This window comes from Alternaria dauci, chromosome 2 (genome assembly GCF_042100115.1).
Source record: "Alternaria dauci strain A2016 chromosome 2, whole genome shotgun sequence".
NCBI classification, from domain to species: Eukaryota; Fungi; Ascomycota; class Dothideomycetes; order Pleosporales; family Pleosporaceae; genus Alternaria; species Alternaria dauci.
Window position 1 is genome coordinate 2,475,503 of NC_091273.1, and position 22,689 is coordinate 2,498,191.

Genomic DNA, 22,689 nt, shown 5'->3' on the forward strand with positions numbered 1-22,689 from the left:
TTACTTGCCAGACCTTGACAGAGCAGCTTTGCGAGATCTCTGCCGGATTTTTCGCCGTTTCCTCGAGACTACGGTTGCGGAATCGGTCTCGACGTATGTTGTAGAGAAACAGGTCGAGGCGGCTGTAGAATCACTTGTGGTTGTTGTCTCAGGTGAAGACTGTTGTACCTACCGAAGATGAGAAGATATCATGATCAAGATGCGAGACAACATACCTGAGCCGCAAGCAGATCTTCAGCACGCTCGTATAACGAAGGCACGGTAATATAATACTCGCGAGCCCAGCGTGACATCATGCGCCCTGGATAGGTGGGAGGATAGCCCTACAGTATGTAAGTCTCATGGTAGGTTGGTGAACGAGGTGACTAACCCACCTCAACCATGAGCGGCGTCCCACTTGCAAGAGTCTCAATCCGTTCCTTCATGATGACGTTCAACCGGCCGTAGAAACAAGGTGCTATAGTCATAGCGTCCGCACCTTCGGCCGTGATCTGAAGCAATTCTTGTTGTAGCTCCATAATATCTTGGTGTAGACCGAGGAAGAGTAAAAGGAAGTCGTTGCGGTCTTGCTGGGTGGGCTCACCTGCGATACACTATCAGCTTGATGAAATTAAAAACGTACATGACGAGGGAGGGGACGCGCACCGTACTCAGCTGCATAGATAGCGTCGATTTCGTACTGACGCGGGATATTGGATCGACCATCGCAATCGCGGAGTTGCTGAGGGAGCTGAGGTGGAGGCCCTGTTCTCTTGACTCCGCTGTCGCGGCGATACTTCGGCATGGTGCTGAGTTGATGGGCGGGAGATCTGGGACATAAAAGATCAGTACACAAACTGCGCAGAAATTTGGTAGCTTACCTGATGCACGTGAGGTTGTAGCGGGATATTTGTATGACTGTTTTACAAGACAGAGTTCGCCCTCACCACGTTCCCCCGGTAACCGCCTACATCGCACATATCACATCCCAACTATGTTCAGATACAGTAGTCGACTTTACAGAGGATACTATAAGAAATAACGGAAATGAGAGGCGAGAGGGTAATGCGACAGTCCACATTCCAAGCAGTGTGCCTGAGGGTGACAAAAATCGCAGTTCATTCGTCCTAGAGTAGACTTCAAGATTGAGCGAAGTGAAGCAACTCATCTCCTCTTCCACAAACCTTGGGGATAAACTGTCTGTACGGCTCTTGGTGGAATCACCATTTGCGTCTGTACGGTGACTAGCACTTGAACATATTAACGTCCCGCAAATTCCTTTCACACTGCTTCTGCAGCCCTATCAGAAACTCTACGCCATTCGAACTGTTACGTCATGATCCAGTCTAGTAAAAAGAGGCTTTGGGAGTGATAGGCGCATGGCCATCCTCCGGTGAATGTCTTTGGCAAAGTGTGCAATCTTCCAGCAACAACAACACAAATCGGAATCGGCGTGCGACTTGTCGTACATCACGCTTTGCGTGTAGTAGCGGCGGTCCTTTCAGCTGTCAACATGGCGATGTTGTACTGAAATACTGTTGCCCGCAGCAGAGCATTCCAAATCAAAGCTTTTTCACTATCTCTTTTGATTCACAACAACGTAGCGCCTTTGGTGCGATGGGCGCGGGTATACCGGATATAAGGGCTGGGCGTGTCGTGCTCAGAGTGCACCCAGCGAGTCTTTGCTCATCTGGTCATGGGCGTAACATGAGAAGCAATAGAACATATGGCTCGCAATGGGAAAGATGAAAGAAAGGTAGGTGTTGAGGGTAAGCGTTGGCTGACCCTGACTGCTAGACGTCACCATCGGAGGTTGGCGGCTTTTTCCTCCGATGCATCGCCAAGATGACAGGAACGCCCCAAGCGGCGTCAGTCAGCATTATAGTTCATGTCCTGGGGAAGTGATGGCGTATCGCGATCAGCTATGTTTTATTGAATGGCACGCTGCTCTCGTATTCTCGTGACGCGTGTCGCTCAGCGATCACGAAGCTGCGCCACACCAGGAATGCCTACGCGCGTCTCGGTTGGGTCTAGGCTTGTCGCATCCCCTGAGTGCGGGCTGACGCTCGCAACGCGCTTTTTTTGACATCGGGCCATTGCGATGGGGTGAAACACGTTTTGGACATCTGGACATTTGCGATATCCATCTCTGTCCGCTCCCCTAGCTACTAGACAGACAGACGGATGCTACGCAACAGACGCTAGCGACCATGTCGTCTTCGTACCGGAAACACATGCCGCGTCCGGCACGCCTCCTCTTCAGCGTCCTGCTCCTATACGGCTTCTTCTGGATCAAGGGATGGCCTCGCACTTACGACGACGAAGAACTCCCCCCGAGCAAGCGGCCGCAGCAAGAATCGAACCTCGGCCCACACATAGTCGACCATGACCAGCTCGTCGTCGCCGTCACCACGACCGCAAACAACGTGTACAGCAAAGTCGCACCCCTCATCCTCAACACCGACGAGCGGGACCATGGCACATTCCTGCTCTTCTCAGACCTCAAAACAGAGATTGGGAGGTGGCCGGTATTCGACGTCATCTGGCGGTACGGACCTGAGTTCATACAGAAGACGGAGCAGCTGGAACGATACCGTGCTCAGGTCGACTCCGCGCGGAGGAGCATACCTCTGACCAACTTGAAGAAGCCGGATCCAGAGGAAGAAAGGAGAGACATGAACATACTGGACAAGTACAAGATCCTCGAGACCATGGCGTCCGCGTGGGAGTACCGGCCAGACCGCAGCTGGTATGTCTTTGCCGGCGACGAGACGTACGTCAACAGGCCGAACCTACTCGACTGGCTGAGCCAATACGACCCGGCTTCGATGCACTTCTTCGGCAACCCGCCCGCACCCCCGACGTCGCTTGTCCCCGACCCTTTTGCTGCTGGCGGTACATCCTTCATTCTCTCCAGGCAGGTCATGGTGGAGTTGTTCAAGAATCGCAAAGATTTCATCCAAATGCGGCGGGAGCACATTTATGAACATACAACAGCGTTCGATCTGGTTTCCAGCGCCCTGCAGGCCGAACTCAAGCTTGAGTTCACTGTTGTTTGGCCTGGTATTTCTGGCTTTGATCCGAGCACCGTGCCGTTCTCACCTGCTATATGGTGCGAGCCTGTCCTGATCATGCACCACGTTACCCCAGATATCGGCAGCGATCTGCTCAAACTCGAGAAGGACCGACCTTCCGACCAACCCAGCCTACGCTTCGCTGACCTCTGGTACCGCTTCATGACCCCCGAGAACCTGAACTATACGCGTGATGACTGGGACAATCTGTCGTCCGAGTCATCGAACGGACGATGGAACATCCTCTTTGAAGGCCAACACCCGGACGCCGACCGAGCTAAGAGTGGGGAAGAGTCGCCAGAGGCATGCCAGGCGTCCTGCGACAACAGCAAATACTGCGTTCAATGGTCCTACTCGTCGATACCCCAGTATAACTGGAATGACAATCCACAGACCAAGTGCCATCTTAGCAGCAGTATACGCTTCGGAACGCACAAAGGTCCACAGAAGTTGAATATTGATGGAGAAACGAGCACGCTCACTTGGAAGAGTGGGTGGAAAAAGGAAAAATTCAAAGAATGGGCGAAGCAGCAACGGTGTAAGGAGCAGCATCAGTAATTCGAGAGTATTGTCTTTTTCAGCGTTTTAGCGGTATTCATATTCAACAAAAGTCAACCAAACTCGGGTCCCAAGTGTCTTCTCAGGCCACTGTTCTATGCATCTCAGCTTCTTTGATTCTACTCGCTTTCTCCTTCATCATTGTTTGATCTTCATTGCTGACTGCGGACCTGCACATTTCCTATCCTTTGTTAAGTTTCCAGCAAGTGTCAAGGCAATTGCTTATTAGTGGCTGTCTATACAGCCCTACATCGCACTTGAACATTTATACAGCCACGCTTGGAGCACAACGCTGGGCTGCACTGATAGCAGAGACTAAAGAGACTGGCGATGCACGCCCTCGACACGATGTGAAATAGAATCTTCATCGAGGAATACGATGGCTGCGAGGAAATGAAAGATGCACATTGTATTGCATTCAACGCTTCGGGTGTCTGCATTATCATTGCTGCTGCGTTCTCAGCAACTATATTCACTGGCGCGGTGCTGATAAATAAATACTATGGGTTTCTAATGATAATACAACACTCCACACGAACGCACGGAGTCGCCCACAGTGATGTGTTTGATGCAGCCATTCTTGGCGCGGGGAGATTGTTAGAGTACACGTCTGCGCCACTGCAATTGTTTTCGCTCGAGAGCTTATCCCATTCGTGTTTTTATTCGCGAGTGCAGCTTGCGCTGCAAAAATACTCTAGTAATCGTTCTGAATCAATCACGTGCTCTCGCTTGTGCAGATTGGCTGCCTCATCCTTGTCTAGACGACCAACGCTCCTGTAGCCTTCCAGGCTGCATCTCTCCAGCCTTGCCGCTAACAATTCCCCATCGCCGACTCCTTGGTCATCACGCAGACGAGATCGCGCGACGTTTAGTGCTTTCCTGCATGCCTCATCACAGATTGTGAGTATCGGGCTGAAGCGTCCCAGCGGCGTCCGGTGGCCAGACGCGCCGCGCGATTTACAACAACAAAGGTCCGTGATCCCTAACAAACTGGCCTGACAATGGACGCAATGGACGCAATGGAGAACCACGTTGAAGTATCTTCTTCACGATCTTCCGTCTCCCCCGAACCCCAAAAAATGACGCTTGAAGCCATCACAAATTTGATGGCCAAATACGGCGGCGATGTCTATCTCAATGCGCTGCCATCAGCGGATTCCATGACCTGGATAGAGCCTTCAGAAGGCGAGGAATCCCCGACTCTGGTGGTTGGGAGCATATACAGTCGCAACGTGCTTGCTTATATGTCGCCACGCGGGGATGGCGTTGAGGAGGTCCGCTATTGTCTGAAACATATTGGCGATGGTAGGCCGCCTTCGGCACTGGAGCAGATCACTTGTGAAGAACTCTTGCAAAAGCCTCTTGTCGCACCGTTTAGAGACTTTGCGTGCGGGTCGAATTTCAAGAAGCGGGTGCTTAGCATGACAGTCCGCTATTATTTCCTATCACGAGGTTACCTAGGCAGCATTGACGCTTGGAACGACGACTTTGCGAAGCGATATTCGGCTATGTTGAGGAAGATGTCCTGGATTTGTGATGGGCAACCAGTCCTCCATAGAACCATGGAGGAAAGCCCGGAGCCGGAAGATGCAGATAGTGCATACGACTTTCCATCAGATGGCGGAAATGGCGAGCTAAACATATCAAGGAGCAATGTCGCGGAGCAGCAAAACTCTATCGTGGGAACTTCAACTCGATGGAACAACGAGCCAAACCCGGATTTACGCTGCCTGCGGGAGTACCTCGAACAACACAATACGTTGTATCTTCTAGACAACATTCCCGATGCTGACGATGTCAAGTTTGTCGATCAAACATACATTCTCGAAGCACAGCCCAAGAAATTGTTTGTAGGAAGCCATGCAAAGTCAGGAGACGACATCTATGCATATATGGTGATGCTACAGCAGCGCGGCTTCCATGAGATCCGATTCTACGTGGAGACCGCCAACGGATACAAAACAATGATACCTGCTGAGACGACGGGCAAGCAGCGTTTGTTGCATCCTTTCAGCAAGACATATCCCAAGACTGCTGGACCCAGCGAGCCAGCTGATAGGGCCCGATTCACGCTTATGATAAAGTGGTACTTTATCGCCGCCGGAGTTGCAACGGATTGCGTTCTCAGAGAGACCAAGAACTATCCTGGGCGTTTTCGCTTAGCACTAGAATACATTGCCGACCAATTAGGGCCCGCTGCCGTCAAATCCTCGAATTTCATTGCAAAAGGAGATGCTATACCCGATGATCGTAGCGAAAGTTCCTGCGCTCCAGAAGGAATCGAGGTCCAACCTGCACCGTCCCGCGAACCACGACCCAAGGTACCTCGCTTCCCACTCCCCTATGCTCGCAAATCGGCTCCCTCGAGAGGAAACTACGTAGCCTCTATGAAATCATCAACACAACTACCGCATAGGAAAAACTCGTTCACGAAGACGTCTACCTCCGAAGAAATTGCTCTGCTAAACGTCGTGCCGCGCAACGGTAAGCGCTCAGCCGAAGACGAAACATTTGAAAATCTTACCAGAATGATTTTGCAACAGTCTGATCTTACCGCACAACTGAACTATGTCGATCATGATCTGGATGTCATGGACGCGCGATTGGAGGCCTTTAAAGAAAAGTGGAAACGGGAGCGTGAAGAGTTGGAAAAGAAAAGAAGCCAGATTGAGGAAGAAAGGAGCGCCGTAAGGAACCTGTTCAAAAAGCAGAAGTTGCTAGATGCTCAAGAGGATTGATGGGCGTTTGATGGACTTTTTCCCTTTTGCGGATCAGTTGGCATGCCAGGATAATGCAGATTTTGGCTGACATGAACACACAATAACCAGGTGTTTGAACTCAGTAGTAATACGGCATAATTGATCTTACATTGTATGGGAGCTTCACCGTTGTCGGGCTTCTCCCACGGACCTTTTTTCCGAATTCGCTGCATTCGCGAAACCAAGTTCATCAGGCGACATGTGCCCATCGCAAACGGATCCGGGGATATGTCTTCAAGATGCTGCCCATGCGTCAAAGCAGATGATAGGCCTATCGACATATCGAGCGTCACCCCTGGTCCAGTAATAAGATCCACTGATTGAATCGCCGTTCAGAAGCCCCCACGTATACATGGACGTGTCAACCGCAATCGCGATCGCCGGTTGGTTAGGCTGCAAGAGCTTCTGAGACCCAACATACAGTCACAAGATCTCCTAACCAACGCTCACAGGTGAGTGTGGTAACCTCTGGAGGTGATTGAACAGCAGCAATTGACAATCAGCTCGATGGACTGCGCATTCATTTGACGCACCCCACTTCAAGTCGATATTCTAAAGAAAGCTACTACACCGCCTGCTGCAGCAAACATCGTTACTTCCAAGAACTCAGACCAAGATGGAGTATGGAGAGCGATTACAAACGCCGAAAATCGTCAGAACAAGAAGGGAGACTCCACTCACGTTATCGTTGGCCTATCATATCCACCGCCAATTCATAGTAATTCCGCGTCTCAAGCAACTCCCAAGGAAACAAACGGTCCCGTAAGCCGCCAGCTACTAAGCGAATCATTCTCCGCAGGCTGTTTACAACGTCGTAGCCTCAGAGGGACGATGATTGGTCCATATCGTTGACGTTCAGCACACAATCATTTGCTGATCTAGAATGGCAGAGCAAACGCAACTCGCGGTGACGTCGACTTTCGGAACTGATGTGTCATCTCGAAGAGCATTGATAGCTGTTCGAGGTCACCTCGGCATGGAGTCACTACGGCTGTCTTACACCAGTCAAGTAAGTCTTGAAAGACTTTCGTCTTTGCCTTTGCTTCAACCCAAAATTTTCTTCTGCTTTACCCAACCCTTTCTCGACGATGCCGCCCGTACGTGGGAAGGCCCGCAAGGCTCCTACCATAGACATCAGTGACTCGTCAAGCCAAGCATCCGAGGATAACGTGCCCCCAAAAGAGCCTTCAAAAGGAAATCGCGTTGCTCTACACTTCGCTGCCAAGAATCCAGATAGGCCGGATGCGAGGATGAACGGTCAGTACGGGATGTTCTCGCAGTGCAGCCCGCACTCCCCGCCCTTGCCGACTAAGATGCCAGCGAAGCGTAAGAGGGCGTCTATGGATAAACGAGAATCTGGAGTTAATAAGAAAATAATAGCGGCTAGGACACGTGCAAGAACCAGGGTTTCGAGAATGGAAGAGGAGTCAAGTGAAGAGAGAGAGGAGAGCCCGTTGTTCGAGCCAGAAGAGAGTCGGGATGTGCACATCCAGGGAGATATGGATGCCGACGCTGTCATGTTGAGCCCTCCATTGACATCGGCGTCTGAGGATCTCCTGCCAAACGGCAGAAAGGGTCGAAGTGTTGCTGGTGTCATCCCTCGTAGTTGCAGCAAAAGACCAATCATCATCGAAAGCGGGTCGTTGAGCTCTAACTCCGATTCCCACTCTGATACAGGTTCCAACATCCTCGTTTCGGCACAGCCCGATCCTACAACCAAGGTGTTGCGGGCATTTCTAGATCTTTCCCCTCTATCCGGAGACTGCTCTCGCATCGACGAATACATCGACGTCCTCGACAAGCTGGCCGCCAAAAACACCGCGATGGGTGCAACCAAACAGTATACCGACGAGCTCGCCAACGAAGAAGCCTCCATTACGCTCGCTATTGAAGGTATTCCCGCCGAGCAGAAGCAGCAACTCGCCGCCATTGCTCAAGCCTGCGCTAAAGGTATCCAGGCCGACATGGCAACTCCGAGCATAGCTACCGATATGTCTGCCATTCAAGCAGCCATCGAGACAAGCAATAGGGAGGCTGAGGTCTCGCGTCAAAGTGTGCTTGATTTGACGAAGAAGAAAGGGGAAGAGCTACTTGCGAAACGACTGGAGGTGCGCCGCAAAAGAGAAGATGCGTTGGAGGAGTGTAAGGCAGAGGTCAAACTTGGCACCCAATCGCTCCAGGAAACGAGGAGACGTTTGGAAGAAGAGGGTGGTATGGCCATGATGGTTGAGCTTGGTAGGAGGATTGAGAGATTGGAAGGTGCAGGAGCGAAGAACGATCGGAAGGCTTCTGCGAGATGGGGTTAAGTTTGTGGTTTGGCTAAGTCCCAGTTATATATACATTGGTCTACTGGACATGAGGCTGCCGTCCTAGAGGGTTCTCAGCCCGATTACGGATTGTCTGTTAGACAGCACTACACTTATCTTTCGATTGACAACATCTAGTCTTAATAAGCTATATATCAATCATGAACACCTTTTCCTTGCGACCGACCAGCATAACGTGAGAATGAGTGGCTATCAGATAGCATAGTCACGTTCAACAAACAGCACAGCAATATACAAACTTTAGTATAGAAATTGATAATTGAACGAGTAAACTGATGATCTGACTGTCATTCCCTCTAACCATGACACTCTCTCATAGCACTCTCCTTGAACGCCTTATAACCGATGCTAATGACCACAGACAAAGAAGAGAAAAAAAACGCGTCACTCATCAGAGCACGCACACTACATATGATCCAGCTAAACCTCCACCTCTACCTCCGCCTCAGCCATGACCTGCTCCCCCTCATCCAACATATCCAACACCTTCTTCAGCCCACCAACCATGTCATTCGCCTGGCCCACCAACAACAACTTCTCCGCATTCGCCGGCAGACCCAGATACGTAGGCGGCTCACGCTCAGGAAGATCGTTGACCCAGCCCATGAACTCCTTCCAGCTAGTCGTGGTAGGTAGTTCGAGCCCCTCGCTATGCTCAGTATCTTTAACGATCTTGAAGTTGTCTTCGAACGCGGCGGGCGTCATGCAGGCGTCGACAAGAGAAGCGAGTATGCGCCAGTCTTCTGCGTCGTCGATCTTGCCGCCGTACATCTCGGTGATGAGGATGCGGAGCATCTCCCATGGGATCTTGGTGGGAGCAATGTTGGATCGGCCCTGCGCGATAGTGTCGATCCAGGTGTCGATGATGAAACTGCAGCATTCGTAGTCACTGTCGTTAAACTCCCAGAAACCCTTCCATCCCAGTGTAGGTGCGTATCGGAGACGCTCTTGAATGACCGCATGGAGGAAAGACAAGAGAAGATAGACACGCGCCTTCTCCACAGGTGGCTTGTTAGCCTTCTCGGCCAAAGAAGATAGTGAGTCTTTCATGTTGGCACGAACTCCGGCAGGCTGCTCGTAAGATAGAACACGAGAGGCGCGCAGAAGGTTGACTGGGATCTTTGGACTGGACTCCATCGACAGGAAGAGGCGGAAGTCAGGGTTGGGCTTGAGAGCTTCGAGACGCTTCTCGAGTGATTGCAACCACTGAGGAGCAAGATGGACGTTCTTGACAAGGACCCAGTTTCCTGTGGTGGCGGCGTTGGCGATAGCTTTGTCGGCTGACGCGGCACCTTCGTTGGAACCCATGGCAATGTTGGAACAAATGACCTGTTCCCTCTCTACAAGATTGTCGACCTTGTAACTTGCGTCGAATCCAGGGCTGGAGCTGAGCGCCACCGGTGTGACCGCGTTGACTTGCTTGACGATGTCGCCCAGATTACCACTTGCATCTAAGATGCCCTTGCCAAATACCTCGGTGACGAAACGCTCAACAGCGGGCACGAAGCGATCCACACGGAACAGTTTGACCAGGATGAGAGCTCGCAGGAGCTTGTCGAATTTGGTCAGATCCTCTGGCCAAGCCTGCGGTACGTGTCGTTCTCCCATCTCTTCGTTGAGGAAAGCGTCCCAAGCGCTGTCTTCGATCTTCTCCAGCTCCTCCTTGAACATTGGGATCTTGCTCGCACGCTCCATGGCCTCTTGCTTGCGTTCAGTCTCGGTTGACACGTCGATACCCTTGAGGTCAGGGTCAAGAATCTGGTCGATGTGTGACTTGTCCATCTTGTAGGGCGCTGCTTGCACGAGGAGCATAGCGAATGTGACACGGTCCTTCTGTAGCAAGGAAAGCGATGTGCGACGGTATGCATCCACGAAGAGCTCGGTGACAATCTGCTCGATGCGGGCAGCATAACCCGTGGTAGAACCATTACGAACCTTGTGCAGCACAGCCTCGAAGATCTGAGTAAAGTATTGGAGCGAGAACTGGTAGAAGTGATTGAGATGATGCAGTTGCTCCAACACAGCGAAGATAGCTGCGCAAGAACGAGCCACCACGGTGTACTCCTTGGTGATGTTCTCCACCTCGGTCATGACGCCAGTTGTCTCGGAAACCTTGTCTGAGATATCCTTAGCCTCCTTCTTAAGCGTCTCGAGCGTTTCGATGACGCGGTCGTCATCCAGAATGTTTCCGCGCGACTCGTTGAGGGCTTGGAGCAACCGCTTCTCGAGCTGACGAAGATGAACTGCAAACTCTCCTTGCATCTTGATGAGGTTGGAACGGCGCTCATCGACATCGGGTCGCTCGGATTTGAGGACTTCGTTGAGCGTCTGTGTCTGCAAGCTGCTCTGCGTGACCGTGAAGTTGACAAATGTGGTACGACTGCAGATATCGGGAGCAAAATTGGCTGAGGGATCGCGCGTCGAGAGGTACAAACGGAAAGCCGGCGAAAAGTCAATCTCCTGCTTGCCTAGTTGAATGAGTACACGACCTCCAGTCTTCTGATACTCTTTATTGAGAACATGATTGAGGATAGGGTCCAGATGTTCGGTGTCCTGGATTAAGATGGGGTTACCGAAACGCAGGGAACTCTCAAGCTGCTTTGTGAATGAGTCGTCCAGGAAACTAGTTATTGTGAGACGGCGGTCCTTGCATTCGTTCTGCAAGAACTCTGTTGTCCTGCCAGAAGGATCGATGATCAACGGGTAACGGTTGAACCTCTCGAGAATGATGGCGTTCTCAGTACAAAGGTCGTCCACTGGTAAACCATTGTGTTGCCAGTTCAGGCGGTCATCAGCAGTCGATAGGTACTCCGTGAATGGGTTCGTTGGCTTGAAGCTGATTCCAGAGTGCTTGAGATGATCGTACCAGTCTTCCGTAAGAGCCTTCCTGTACTGCTGATCGTAGTAACCGGCATAGGCAATGAACGCAGCCGCCACCAAGACGTCACCGACGATGGTATCAATCTGGGAGTCGAATGACTTGCTGCTCTCTTCCCATCGAACACGCTCAGAGGACAAGCTGTCGAGAAGGCGTACACTGCGATCGACCTTGAACTGAACAGTCGCCATCTCTGTCTTGATAGCCTGGGTCTCGCTGATCAAAGCGGCGTACTCGGTCTTGTATCGGCCAATACTCTCCTCGAGGTTCTGGATGAGGAGCTGGGTTTCCTTCGCACCCTCTTCCGTCTTCTGTAGTTCCACTTGCAGCTGATCAACTTCAGCACGTAGAGGTCCGACTCGGTCGAGAATGTCTGAGTAGGTGACTTGAGCAGACACCCACTGTACAAGAGGACCACAGGCCTTGGAAGCGCGGTTGACCTTCTCGAAAGTGAAGTCCTCTTGAGAAAGGTATTCCTTCTGCATTTTCCTGCGGTGAGCTGCCGTCATCTGCCTCTCGTTGTCGAACTGCACGATACTCGCGATGAAGTCGTCACGCCTAACAATGGAAACAATAGTCTTCCAACTGTCAGGCTTGTGTCCAAGAATCGTGCAGACAGCTTCCAGCGCAAGCTTGACACCAGCGGGAGGGTTCTGCATGGATCGGACTTCCGTCAGATGTTGTCGCTTGATGTTTTGCACACTCTTCTGTGCCTCCAAAACAGCCGGCTCAGCAGCCGCCAAGTCATTCTCCACCACCTCTTGTCGCAACTGAATCTCCTCCTTATCCTTTGCAAGTTGCGCTTGCATCTTGATCGACCCAGCTTTCTTCTGTTCCGCCTCGTTCTGATCCGCAATCATGCGCTGCAGCTTCTCGTTTGCTTCAGCATCCTTCTTAGTGAGCTGTGTCTGCTTCTCGGCAAGACTTGCTCGCAGTTCCTTGACCTTGTCGAATGTCTCACGAAGCTTCTCCAGACCGACGTTGAGATGACGCTGCTGTTCCTCGAGGTCTTCGCGCTTCTCGTTGTAGAGCTTGACATACTGCGCAACGAAGTCCAGGAAGTGACGCGGCGTGAGGTACATCTTCCTATTTTGTGTCTTCTGCAACTTCGCGTTCTTGCTGCGTAGTGAGTGGTGTACTGCGACCATGGCGTTGACCACGCTCTCGCGATGAGATGGCGGGAGGGTAAGTCCACGATAGGCGACCGGAATGCTGTCCGGTGCGACGTAGTTTGCGCGGTCGAGATCAACAGACTGTGTAAGCTCGGAACTGACTTGGTACAGAGCCTGATCGGACCAGTCTCCGAACCAGTTAAGTACGCAACGATTGAAAAGAGCAGGACTGGTAGCCGCCTTCGATGACAGGCCCTCCTCGGGAGGGTTCATAGTAAACACCACGTGGAGGTTCTTGACAATTTGCTCCGTGAACCACTTGTACAGCTCTTCCTGCGAGTCAAGAATGATACCTTGTCGCTGCGCACCCTCCTTGATAGCAGTAAGCAGAGAAGCATACTCATCACCCTCAAACAAACCAGGAACCTCCGCGTTGGCCAAGAGGGTGTTCATACGTTCGAGGAAACCGGAGTCAAGAACGTTGGCCTCGTCCATGATGAAGCAGATCTTTTCGCCCTTGCAACCGCATCGTCGAAGAACGGTACGCAAATCTTCGTCGAAGTCTTCGCCAGAGTACTTTCCATGGACCTTGATCTGGTAGACACTCAGACCGTTCATCCAGGCGACAAAGCGCGACAGTGTCGTCTTTCCGGAGCCGCTGACACCGATAAGAATAAGATGACCTTGTGGTTGACGGAAAACACGGTCGATGCGGAGGACATGCTCGAGCACATCATTGAACAAAATGAGCGGTACATCCACCTCTTCCTCGCAGAAGGTTCGGAGACGAGCCTTGACGAACTCTCGGAGTTGTTCGCGCTCAACCGGCACGTAGTTCTTGGATAGCCAGTTGGAGAAGAGGATTGGGCCACCGAGAGCTTTCTCCTCGTCGATGGTAGGGAAGTGTTCAGCCGCAATACGGTGGACGCATTCTTCAGTCCACTGTCTCTCTTCCTCTGCAATGAGTCGATCCTGGAACAAGCGTAATGCCTCGTGTGCCCAGATACGGACAAGACCCTCAATTGGCAAGCTTTCAAGTGGTCGAAGAGCTTCGTAGATACCACGCACCCATCGAGTAAGTTCACGAGGCGAGTAAACGTAATGTGGTTGTATGTCTGGCGTGAAGCGCTTTTGAGACTCTGCGTAGAGCTGTACCATGGCCCTAGTGAGAGCGTCTGCGTATCCTCGTAGAGTCGGGATGATCTTGAGCACGGCAGTATTGAAGGTACCGTAAATCTGCAGGAGCGATTGCTCTCCAGGATAATCGACCATGATAAGCGGCGCATGACGCAAGAATCGGAGCCCCATTGGTGTACGTCCAGCATCGGTGGGAGGGTTACAGGCGCCAACAAATTGTATGCGATCGAGAGTAACCCAAGTCTTGTCAGAAGTTCTCCAGAAACCGTTGTGCTCAACCAACTGCCGCAAGAAGGAGATCGCTCGCTGAGTACCGTACTTGTCTGGTGCAGGCAAATTGATCTCATCGCAGAAGATTACCAGCCAACGACCAACTTGAGTAGGCGTAAGCTGAACACCGTTGAGAGTCTTCTTGTACTCGCAGTATTGCTCGAATGTCTTGATGAGAAGATCCGGTGTGGTCGCACTAGAGAAGTTGAGACCAACAACCTGCATGTTGGGTAGCTTTCGGAGTGCGCTGAACAGTGTCATGGTCTTTCCGGAACCTGGAGGACCGCAAAGCAAGAGTGGCTTGTGCTCTGCAAGCCATGAGTAGAGAACGTCCTCGTGACGGACCGTGTCCAATGTCGGAATGACGACATCAGTTTGAGTGACGGAGTGGGTGTTGACCTCAACATTCGGTACCTGACTCTGCCAAGTGTCCCACTCTGGCTTATCAGGTTTGACATCGTAATCAATCAGTGAAGTAGACTCATTGAGGATGGGGAGCTCCACGTCGGTAAGGCCAGCGATGAGGTCTCCAAATTGCTTGCGCTCCATGAGAGGGCAATCACCAACTAGAGCCCATACCAAAGCAATAAGCATCTTTTTCGCGAGATAAGTCTCCATCTTGTCATCCTCAAGAGAGAAGTCTGGATGCTGCACATTGTACTCCAGAACATTGCGACAAGCCTTGTTGAGCAGAGAGAACAGCGTGTTGAGCGCACGAATGTCGGTGTACTCCATGATGTGCTTGAACTTCCTAGCCATGCTGAGGGCTTTCTCAATGAATCGATCCTGGGTGAGCTTGATGTGCAAGAAGTCGGCGATTAGACCCTGGGTAGTCATTGTCTTCTGAGACATCTGTCCTGGAGCAACCGAATCGTCTTCAATGTCCTCGAACGGTATGGTCTTGAGGTGTTCAATGTAATTCTTGATCATCATATCGACCTCCACAGTGTCGTCGCTGAACCAGACCATACCGCAGCGGGAGACAGTAGCAAGAGTGGCGTACTTGAGGGTCTCAACTTCGAACATGATGCGAACGTTAGACGGTAAGTTGAGACGCTCTCCGTTTGGCAAGGTGAGAAGCTTGTTGTCGTCAAGCACGGAATTCAAGTTCTCGACCCACTCGGGGTCAACGTCTCCGTCGAAAACGATCCAATGGCGCTTGGTGTCCTCACCACGGAGGTTGTCGACAATCTTGCGCAGAATACTAGTGAAAAGACCGTCGGTCCATTCGCGGGTAGTGCTGTCAAGAGTTCCATAGAGCTGCTCCTTTGACATGACCTTGGGGTCGATGACGTGACAGACGCCTTCTACACCCTCTACGGCTTGAAGAGCGGAAAGAAGCGTCCTCCAGGCAGCAGACTTTCCGGATCCGGAGCAACCTACCATCATAACACCGTGGTGCAATTTCTGAATCTGGTAGAGTTGAATGATCTTGGTCATCCAGGAATCGCTGACCACGAGCTTCGACTCCGCGGCGCACTTGTGGATAGCCTCAGTCAGTTTGGTAAGAGGCGCAGGGATATATTCAACACCAGGGAATGACTCTTCTTGAATGGCCATCATGAGCTCAACATCAGAGCGGATGAGCTTTGGTGCCATGGTTTCGCGCAAACTCTGAATGATGATTTGAGGCTCCATGCTCGCTTCATCCAGGGTCTGTGAGTCTTGCTGAGCGGCGATACGGGCTCGCTTCAGACCACCGGAGCTAACAAGCACACTCTTCAGTGCACGAAGACCAAAGTCGTAATGGGCTTGCTTGGAAAGACCCGCTGAGCACCTGTCGAAGAATGGTACGACTTGTTTCGATAGTTCCTTGGCCTGAGAGAAACCTTGGGAGTAGAGCATAACTTCCGCAATAAGCTCCTTGTCGGGCTTGGACATGGCGACACTTCGGAAGAGCTTCTTGAGATTGTCCGGCAAGTTCGATCGACCCGCGTAACCGGGGTTCATTGTAATGAAGACACCAGTGTTGCCGTTGACCTTCAATTGACGACCAATGAGTTCGATCTGGGACTTCTCATCCTCGGCACCCTTCTTGAGACCCAACTGGATGTTCTGGATCTGCTGCGACACAGCTGAAAGAATACGCTCCTCCAAACGATTGAACTCGTCGAAACAACCCCAAGCTCCGACCTGACAGATACCAAGGAAGATACGACCCATGGCCTGGAAATCGAATGTGTCGTCACAGCAGAAGACTAGTGTGAATCGTCCAAGCTGTACACCGAGAGCCTTGACAGATTCAGTCTTACCAGTACCAGCAGGACCGTATGGTGATCCACCAAGTCGTTGGCAGAGCGCCTGGGTGAGAGTGAGGAAGCAGCGGTCGGTAAGAGGTGTGCGCACGAGGCGGTCAGCAACACCCAAGTACTCAAAACCGTAGTCGAGGACTGCGTTTGCCATCTTGATCCTCAGTCGCTGCAAGAGATCATTGCCAGGCTCGTATACATATCGCATGCACAGCAGCCACATGTGGTGGGTGGGTGAGCGAGCGCCAACCTTCTCAAGCTTGTGGATGACATCTCGCTGGTGGACGAACTCGGTGATAAGATCCTCGCACTTGCGGCGTTGGATGGGTTCAAGATCGCCCAGAACAGCCGTAGCGAGCAACTTCAGAACATTGACTTGTTTCTCATACAACTGAGGCAAGGTCGTTCCCTCCTCCGCGAGAGACTTTTCCACGGCATGAGTCCACGCAATTTGCGTTCCCAGGACGACCACCTGCGTAGGGTATTTGGCGATGTAGTCGGTGAAAGCCTGAGCATCCATCATGTCCGGTTCGATGAGCTGAGCAAACTCCTCGTAAGCTTCGAAGGTCAACTCAGCCAGCGTAGTCTTCATGTTGGCCTCTAGTGCACCCAGCCACTCGTTGATCCTAGGTGTCTTGACAAGTGAGATCTCTTTGCGGAGTGTGACCTCTTCCCCTTCCTTAGACGTAAACCCTTGGATCACGCCATCCTCGTCCGTGATAAGTCCAGAGATACCCGCGAACATCTTGCGCAAGTGTTTGGCAATACGGAGGACATCGTTGCTGTTACCGATGATTTCCAGCAGGTCTTCGTCACCAACAAAATAGAAGCGAGGGAATGACACACGCTCGCGCTCCAAGTACTCTCCAAGAGCCTTCTGGATCTTGTTCAAGAGTTCAGCGAGGCGCTCCAATGACTTCTGCACACCAGAGATGTTGAGGACTTCGAGCACGAAAGGCTGTCGCGATACCTTCTTCATGACAGACAAGAACTCAGAGTTGATGTTCTGGAAACGAGCCGACTCCATAGGCAAGAGGTGCTTGATGTCAGCATTGCCAGTGAACACACCCTCCAGGTAAACCCATTGGCGTTGTACATCAATCCATACGTCGAACAGGACATGCACGCGGTTGAGCTTGTCCTCCCAAGACGATGCTTCTTCCTCAAACTCCTTGTAATAAGGCGAGTGGCGCATAGCCTGCAACGAGTTGAGGTTCTCGCTGCACTTGGCGAAAAGGTCGTCCCATCCCCTGATGAGACGGCACTTGTTCTGGTAGTTGACAAGCTCCAGAGCATAGTTCTGCCAGGTCTCGCGAACCTGCTTGAGGAATTCTTCAAGTGCCATCTCACCAGCCGCCTGAGTAATGACATCTCGGATGATCTTCTCGCTAGGACCAAGCTTGAGGTCCCAAACGTCACCAAGGGTCATGGATATGGCTGAGTAACGCTTGTGTGGTCTCAGGTTCTTGAAAATCCTAACCCAATGACGCTCCTTGACGGCATCAGAACGCAGCTCTGCAAGGATGGCATTCTCCTTGAGAAGTTGCTTCAGTGTAGTCTGGACATATTCGAAAGCCTGGTACTGTCGCATCCGACTAGGCATATCCTTGGTCATCTTGAGTAGGTTGTCAAGATTCTGTCGCAGCTTGCGGGGCTGGATGCTGGTCCACAACACCTCACGGAGGTCGTCGATGCTGGCCCAGATCGTGCCAAGCGCAGACCAAACAGACTTGAAGTCTTGCACTTCCTCCAGCAGGGTCTCCAGTGCGTTTTCCGGAGATGGTGGCAATCCAAGAGCTTCCTTGGCTTTGGAAATGTTGCTGGACTCGTTCTGCAGCTGATTGAGCTTCTGGTCAAACTTGGCCAGGATGGCGGAGGCATCAGCTGGCGCCAGGTTGCCTGCGACGGGCTTGTCTTCAGCCCACTCTCCAGTGATGTCCATGATTTTCTGGTTGACGACCTTGTCCTCCGCAGCAATCTTGGCGCGCAAAGCATCTGCTTGATCATTCGCGATCTTGGCCTTCCTCTCCAAGACCTCGTTCAGCGTCTGCCACTCATGGTCGATTTGCTCCATCTGCAGCCAGTCAGAAGGAAACTGGTAACGTTGGCGCGCCAAAGTCGCTTGGCCCTGACGGAACGTAGAGATTTCTGGCTCCCACTCAAGGACCTTCCTCTTGCATTGCTGCACAGTGGTGATGAACGACACAGCCTGAGCAGTGGACGAGGCCTCAAGTGTCTGCATCTCGAGATCCTTGCGTGCTTTCTCAATTTGCACATACACGTCGTTCATGCGCTGGCCGAGCCTGCTAGCGAACTTGGTAAGGATTTCCTGCTGCCATTGGTCGTACTTGGCGTTGACCTTGACTTGCACTTGGTCGTAGTCGACAGTGACGTATCCGAACTGGCGACTGATATCTGAGTTGTCAAATGTAGCGCGAGTCTTACGGATCTCCTGAAGAAGCTGTAACCATCGGGAGAGATCCTCGCCAAGGATGTCGTATACGTGCTCGGACTGCAGATCCCATAGAGACTGGAATTGAAGCCACTCGTCGACATAAGATGAGATGTCACGGAGCTTGCCCTCGACGGCGCCATAGACTTCGATCAACGAATCGGTGCATCGGCTTGGCAGGTCGGAGAATTGGCTGACAGAGGTGTCATTGGTTGCTTCAAGTCGGATCTCGTATCGTGAAGCCTTGATCTTCTGAAGAGTACAGATGATGGCGAGCCATTGCTGAAGTTGCTCAAGCCAGCTTGCCCGGGCAAACTCCACTGGCGGGCTGAGGTAGATGACTTGGTTTCGCATAGTAATCTCAAGAGTCAACCGTGCAAGAGTCGGCTTGACTTCGGGTACCTCTGTCGAGACGACTTCGCTGACAGGACGTCGTTTTCCGTCTTCTTCGTCGACATTGTTGAAGACTTCAATCCACAGAGCGATAGCTCGGCTAAGACGGACCAATAAGATGGACTCGATGCGCGCGTTCATGTCAGACACCCAAGAAGCAAGGTTGGCGTAGCTTTCGAGGTTAAGCTGGTCAATGGACTTCTGAATGGTCTCTAGGTTTTGTTGGAAGGCCTCCTTGGTGTATGGGCAAGTCTCCAGGTCCTTTAGCGATTTCTCGACCGCAGCATTGATATTGACAAGTGTTGCGACCTTGAGTTGGAGGAGCGATGTTGTAGCCGCAAAGTCACGGACAAACTGGACATGCTTGCTCTCGCTACGAACGCTGCCACCTCCAACGGGGAAGCCAGATTGTCGGACGTGGAGATCGTAGGCGTGAACGAAAGACTCCCACTTGAGAGGAACACCTTTGCCTACGAGTGCTTGCACCTCATTAACATAGTTGTTGAGCAGAAGAGCAACCCCGCCCATCTCAGCAATGGAGCGCAGGGTCTGAGTGTAGGTACGGACGCTCTCCATGAGACTAACAGCGTATGGGTACACACGCTTGGCCTCCTTCGAGATGTTGTTGATGCCGTGAGGCACTTGGTAGCCGCGCCATGTCAGGTTGCGAACCTCCTTGAACAGCGCGATAACCTGCGCGTCGAAGTTGACATTCAGCTCCAAGATGTTTCCTGCAGCGCGATTCCTGCTGACAAGGAAAAGACGTCCAGAGATCTGGAGTTTCCTCCTAGCCACCTCTTGAAGCCACGACTCGAAGATCGGTCGAGTGTCGAGCTTCTTCTTGAACATACTGCTCTCAGCCTGGAGCTTCTGACCTTCAGCATGAAGCGCCCAGTCCTTACCCAGGATGTCTTCGACCTTGCCCATGTAGCTCTCCAACTGTGTTTCAATCTGTCGAGCCCAGATGACAGCGCCGGAAACTGGAGGGAAGTCGCGCAGCTGCGCCATGGCATGGGCTTCGGAGTTACCGTACTGACGCTTGAAGCGCTCATGAAGTGCCAAGATATCTTGCTTGACGTTCTCAATGAGTTGCGTCTGGTATTCGGAAATGGCGCCCCGAATCTTCGGTCGGACGAAGAGCGGATTGAACTTGGAGAAGACGCGGAACATCTCACTGGCGGTCTTGGCGGTACCAAGACGGTCTCTTAGCCTAGCGATGATGGAGTTCTCGACACGAGAAGTACGCTCGTTGTATTTTTGCTCTGCTTGCTCGAAGAGGCGTGTGCCTTCAGGTGAGACGTCGAGCACATCGACGTCCTTGAGAACATCGTAGGCTTCCTTGACCTCCTTTACGGCGTCCACGTCACCAATCTCCTCGATGATGACCGCCTCCTTGGCTGGGGCACTCTCGGACAAGGAAGACTGCGAACCGAGGACGTTGACTATGGTTCGCTGGAGCTGCTCGTGGTTCTTGCGGAATGTCGTGATGTAGCGAATGCGCTCTTCCGTCTCTTTGTGCCTAGCCGCAATCTTGATCGGGATGAACTTCTCGTTCCTTCGTCTCGTCACTTCACGAGCAACATTGGTGAACTCCTTGACGTTCTCCTCCCATGTACGCCAGATGCTCTCCGCCACAGCCATGATGGCCTGGAACTCAGGGTAATCCATGTGCATGAGTGTCTTGCCGTGTAGGAGATTATGGAGCTGCTTGTCGAGGTCGCCGGAAATAGCTTCAACGAGAGGGAGCGCTCGGCGGACAGGGTAAGGGCAGATACGAAGCTTCTTGTTCATGTGGCTGAAGATGGACTGAATCGCTTCCTGTACTGCTTGTAGTGAGGTTGAAGACAACAGCTGGTCGAGAGGAAATTCTCGCATGAGCTGGTTGTACTTCTGCACCAGATCCGTGCTCTCCTTGAGGCCAGTATCTGCGCTGAAACTGACAGTGGCCTGGAAACGCTTCGCATTCTTCAACACATCCAAAGTGAGCCTAACACCAGGACTACCCAGCTGCGTCTCAATGTCTTGTAGCCTCGATTCCATGGAAATCCAGAAGTTGATCTCTTGCGCTGCAGTTCCGGTGGACACATCTCGGGATGTCTTGGTGATTGTCTGTATCGACTTAATCCATCCGTTGACTGTCGACTGCAGTCCGTTGAGGAAGCTACTGTCTTGTACAATTGCGGCAGGTATAAGTTCCGGAGAGGGTTTCACGCCACGCTGGCTAGCATCATCCAGCGCACTCTGGATAAGCGGGTGGAGAGGCAACAGCAGCTCCGGAATCTCGACATTCTGCTCGAGGTTGCCCAAACTGACAGCCAGCTCGGCAATCTTCTTCCTTGTCGCCGAGATACCCGTCCTAGCATCGTTATCGCCCTTGCTGTATTTCCCCGCCAGATCGCGCTGGCTCTTGGTGTAGGTGTCAAAGTACGGCTCGACCGCAGACTGAATGAGAGAACGAAGAAACTCATAGGGAGTGCCGTCGGGCGAAGAAGCGTTATTAGAAAGTATAAAGCCGGGCAGCGTCTGAATAAGGACCTGCTGGCTAAGGGGTATCGCGGGGTCTATGGGTATCGGTCGCTTCGAAATAACAACAAATGCTGCACAAGTAGGAGAAGCCGCAATCTCGGACGAAATGGTATAGGTAAAACGCTGGGTCGCCCCTGCTACTTGTGTCAGTCTGGACGTTCCTTCCTCTTTGTAGAAAAACTTGCCGTTTGCGCCATCCATGCCATCGATACGCGGTTCATCTGCCCGGTCTTTCACAACGTACAGCACCGACTGCCCCTCGGAGGCGAAGCGGGCGCATCGCTGCAGCGTGTCCTGTAGCTTGGTGCTAGACAGCAGACTACTGGGTGCATAGAGATCCTCTTTCGAGGCTCCCAAGCTGACGTCGAGGACCTTTTCCAGGTGGTCGACGATGATCTGGGGGTCTATCGAGGGCGGTGAGGGACTGGGTGTGCGTATGCTGCTGCCGTTGGGCGCCCCTGGGTTCAAGGGTCCCTCCATAATTGATTGTTTATCGCGTGTGTTGCTATGAAGACATGTGGTGTGCGCTTCCAGCGGTGTAGTGGGGGACGGGGGCCGGAGAGATTGCTAGTGGTGAACAAGGACTCGGTGCGCCGGGTGGTGATGGTGGTGGTGGTGGCTTCGTCTGAGTATATTTCCCCAGTAGGTGCACGCGAAGTAGACGCGCACGGCCGTCACACGCTTATCCTGACTAGCGGCAGCGGCAGGGGAAGCGGAGTGATCGTCGTCTGATTGGTCCTTGAATTTGATATGTATGCAGTGCTACTGAAAGGCGTGTGAACCGGTGTAACCGTTAATTGCGTTGTATGCAGGAGCTGTTGCTGTGGTTACTTTTTGCACGTCCAGCAGCAGCTCGCTCCCACACAGCAAGCGACGAATACCGACAGGCAATGACAGCTCACCACGTGCAGAGTAAGCTAATGTCGGCTCCACTTTCCAAGCTAACCCACCAGCTCCTTTCATCTTGGGTTTGCA

At 52.2% G+C, this 22,689-nt stretch overlaps 5 protein-coding genes across 5 annotated transcripts; 3 read left to right on the plus strand and 2 right to left on the minus strand.

Moving 5' to 3' along the window:
• ACET3X_002846 (uncharacterized protein) lies at window positions 1-784 on the minus strand (the record flags this gene model as incomplete). Its single annotated transcript, XM_069449634.1, has 4 exons — window positions 1-168; window positions 216-323; window positions 375-583; window positions 646-784. The coding sequence occupies 4 exons, from the start codon at window positions 782-784 to the stop codon at window positions 1-3; spliced, it is 624 nt and encodes a 207-aa protein (XP_069309393.1).
• Window positions 785-2,189: 1,405 nt separating this feature from the next.
• Window positions 2,190-3,611, plus strand: ACET3X_002847 (uncharacterized protein; the record flags this gene model as incomplete). The annotated part of the gene is made up of 1 exon (XM_069449635.1): window positions 2,190-3,611. One exon carries the CDS (start codon window positions 2,190-2,192, stop codon window positions 3,609-3,611), a length of 1,422 nt encoding a protein of 473 aa, XP_069309394.1.
• A 1,562-nt stretch (window positions 3,612-5,173) lies between these two features.
• Window positions 5,174-6,349, plus strand: ACET3X_002848 (uncharacterized protein; the record flags this gene model as incomplete). The annotated part of the gene is made up of 1 exon (XM_069449636.1): window positions 5,174-6,349. One exon carries the CDS (start codon window positions 5,174-5,176, stop codon window positions 6,347-6,349), a length of 1,176 nt encoding a protein of 391 aa, XP_069309395.1.
• A 1,436-nt stretch (window positions 6,350-7,785) lies between these two features.
• Window positions 7,786-8,676, plus strand: ACET3X_002849 (uncharacterized protein; the record flags this gene model as incomplete). Its single annotated transcript, XM_069449637.1, has 1 exon — window positions 7,786-8,676. The coding sequence occupies one exon, from the start codon at window positions 7,786-7,788 to the stop codon at window positions 8,674-8,676; it is 891 nt and encodes a 296-aa protein (XP_069309396.1).
• Window positions 8,677-9,117: 441 nt separating this feature from the next.
• On the minus strand, window positions 9,118-22,194 carry ACET3X_002850 (uncharacterized protein; the record flags this gene model as incomplete). Its single annotated transcript, XM_069449638.1, has 2 exons — window positions 9,118-21,848; window positions 21,900-22,194. 2 exons carry the CDS (start codon window positions 22,192-22,194, stop codon window positions 9,118-9,120), a joined length of 13,026 nt encoding a protein of 4,341 aa, XP_069309397.1.
• Between the last annotated feature and the right edge of the window lie 495 nt (window positions 22,195-22,689).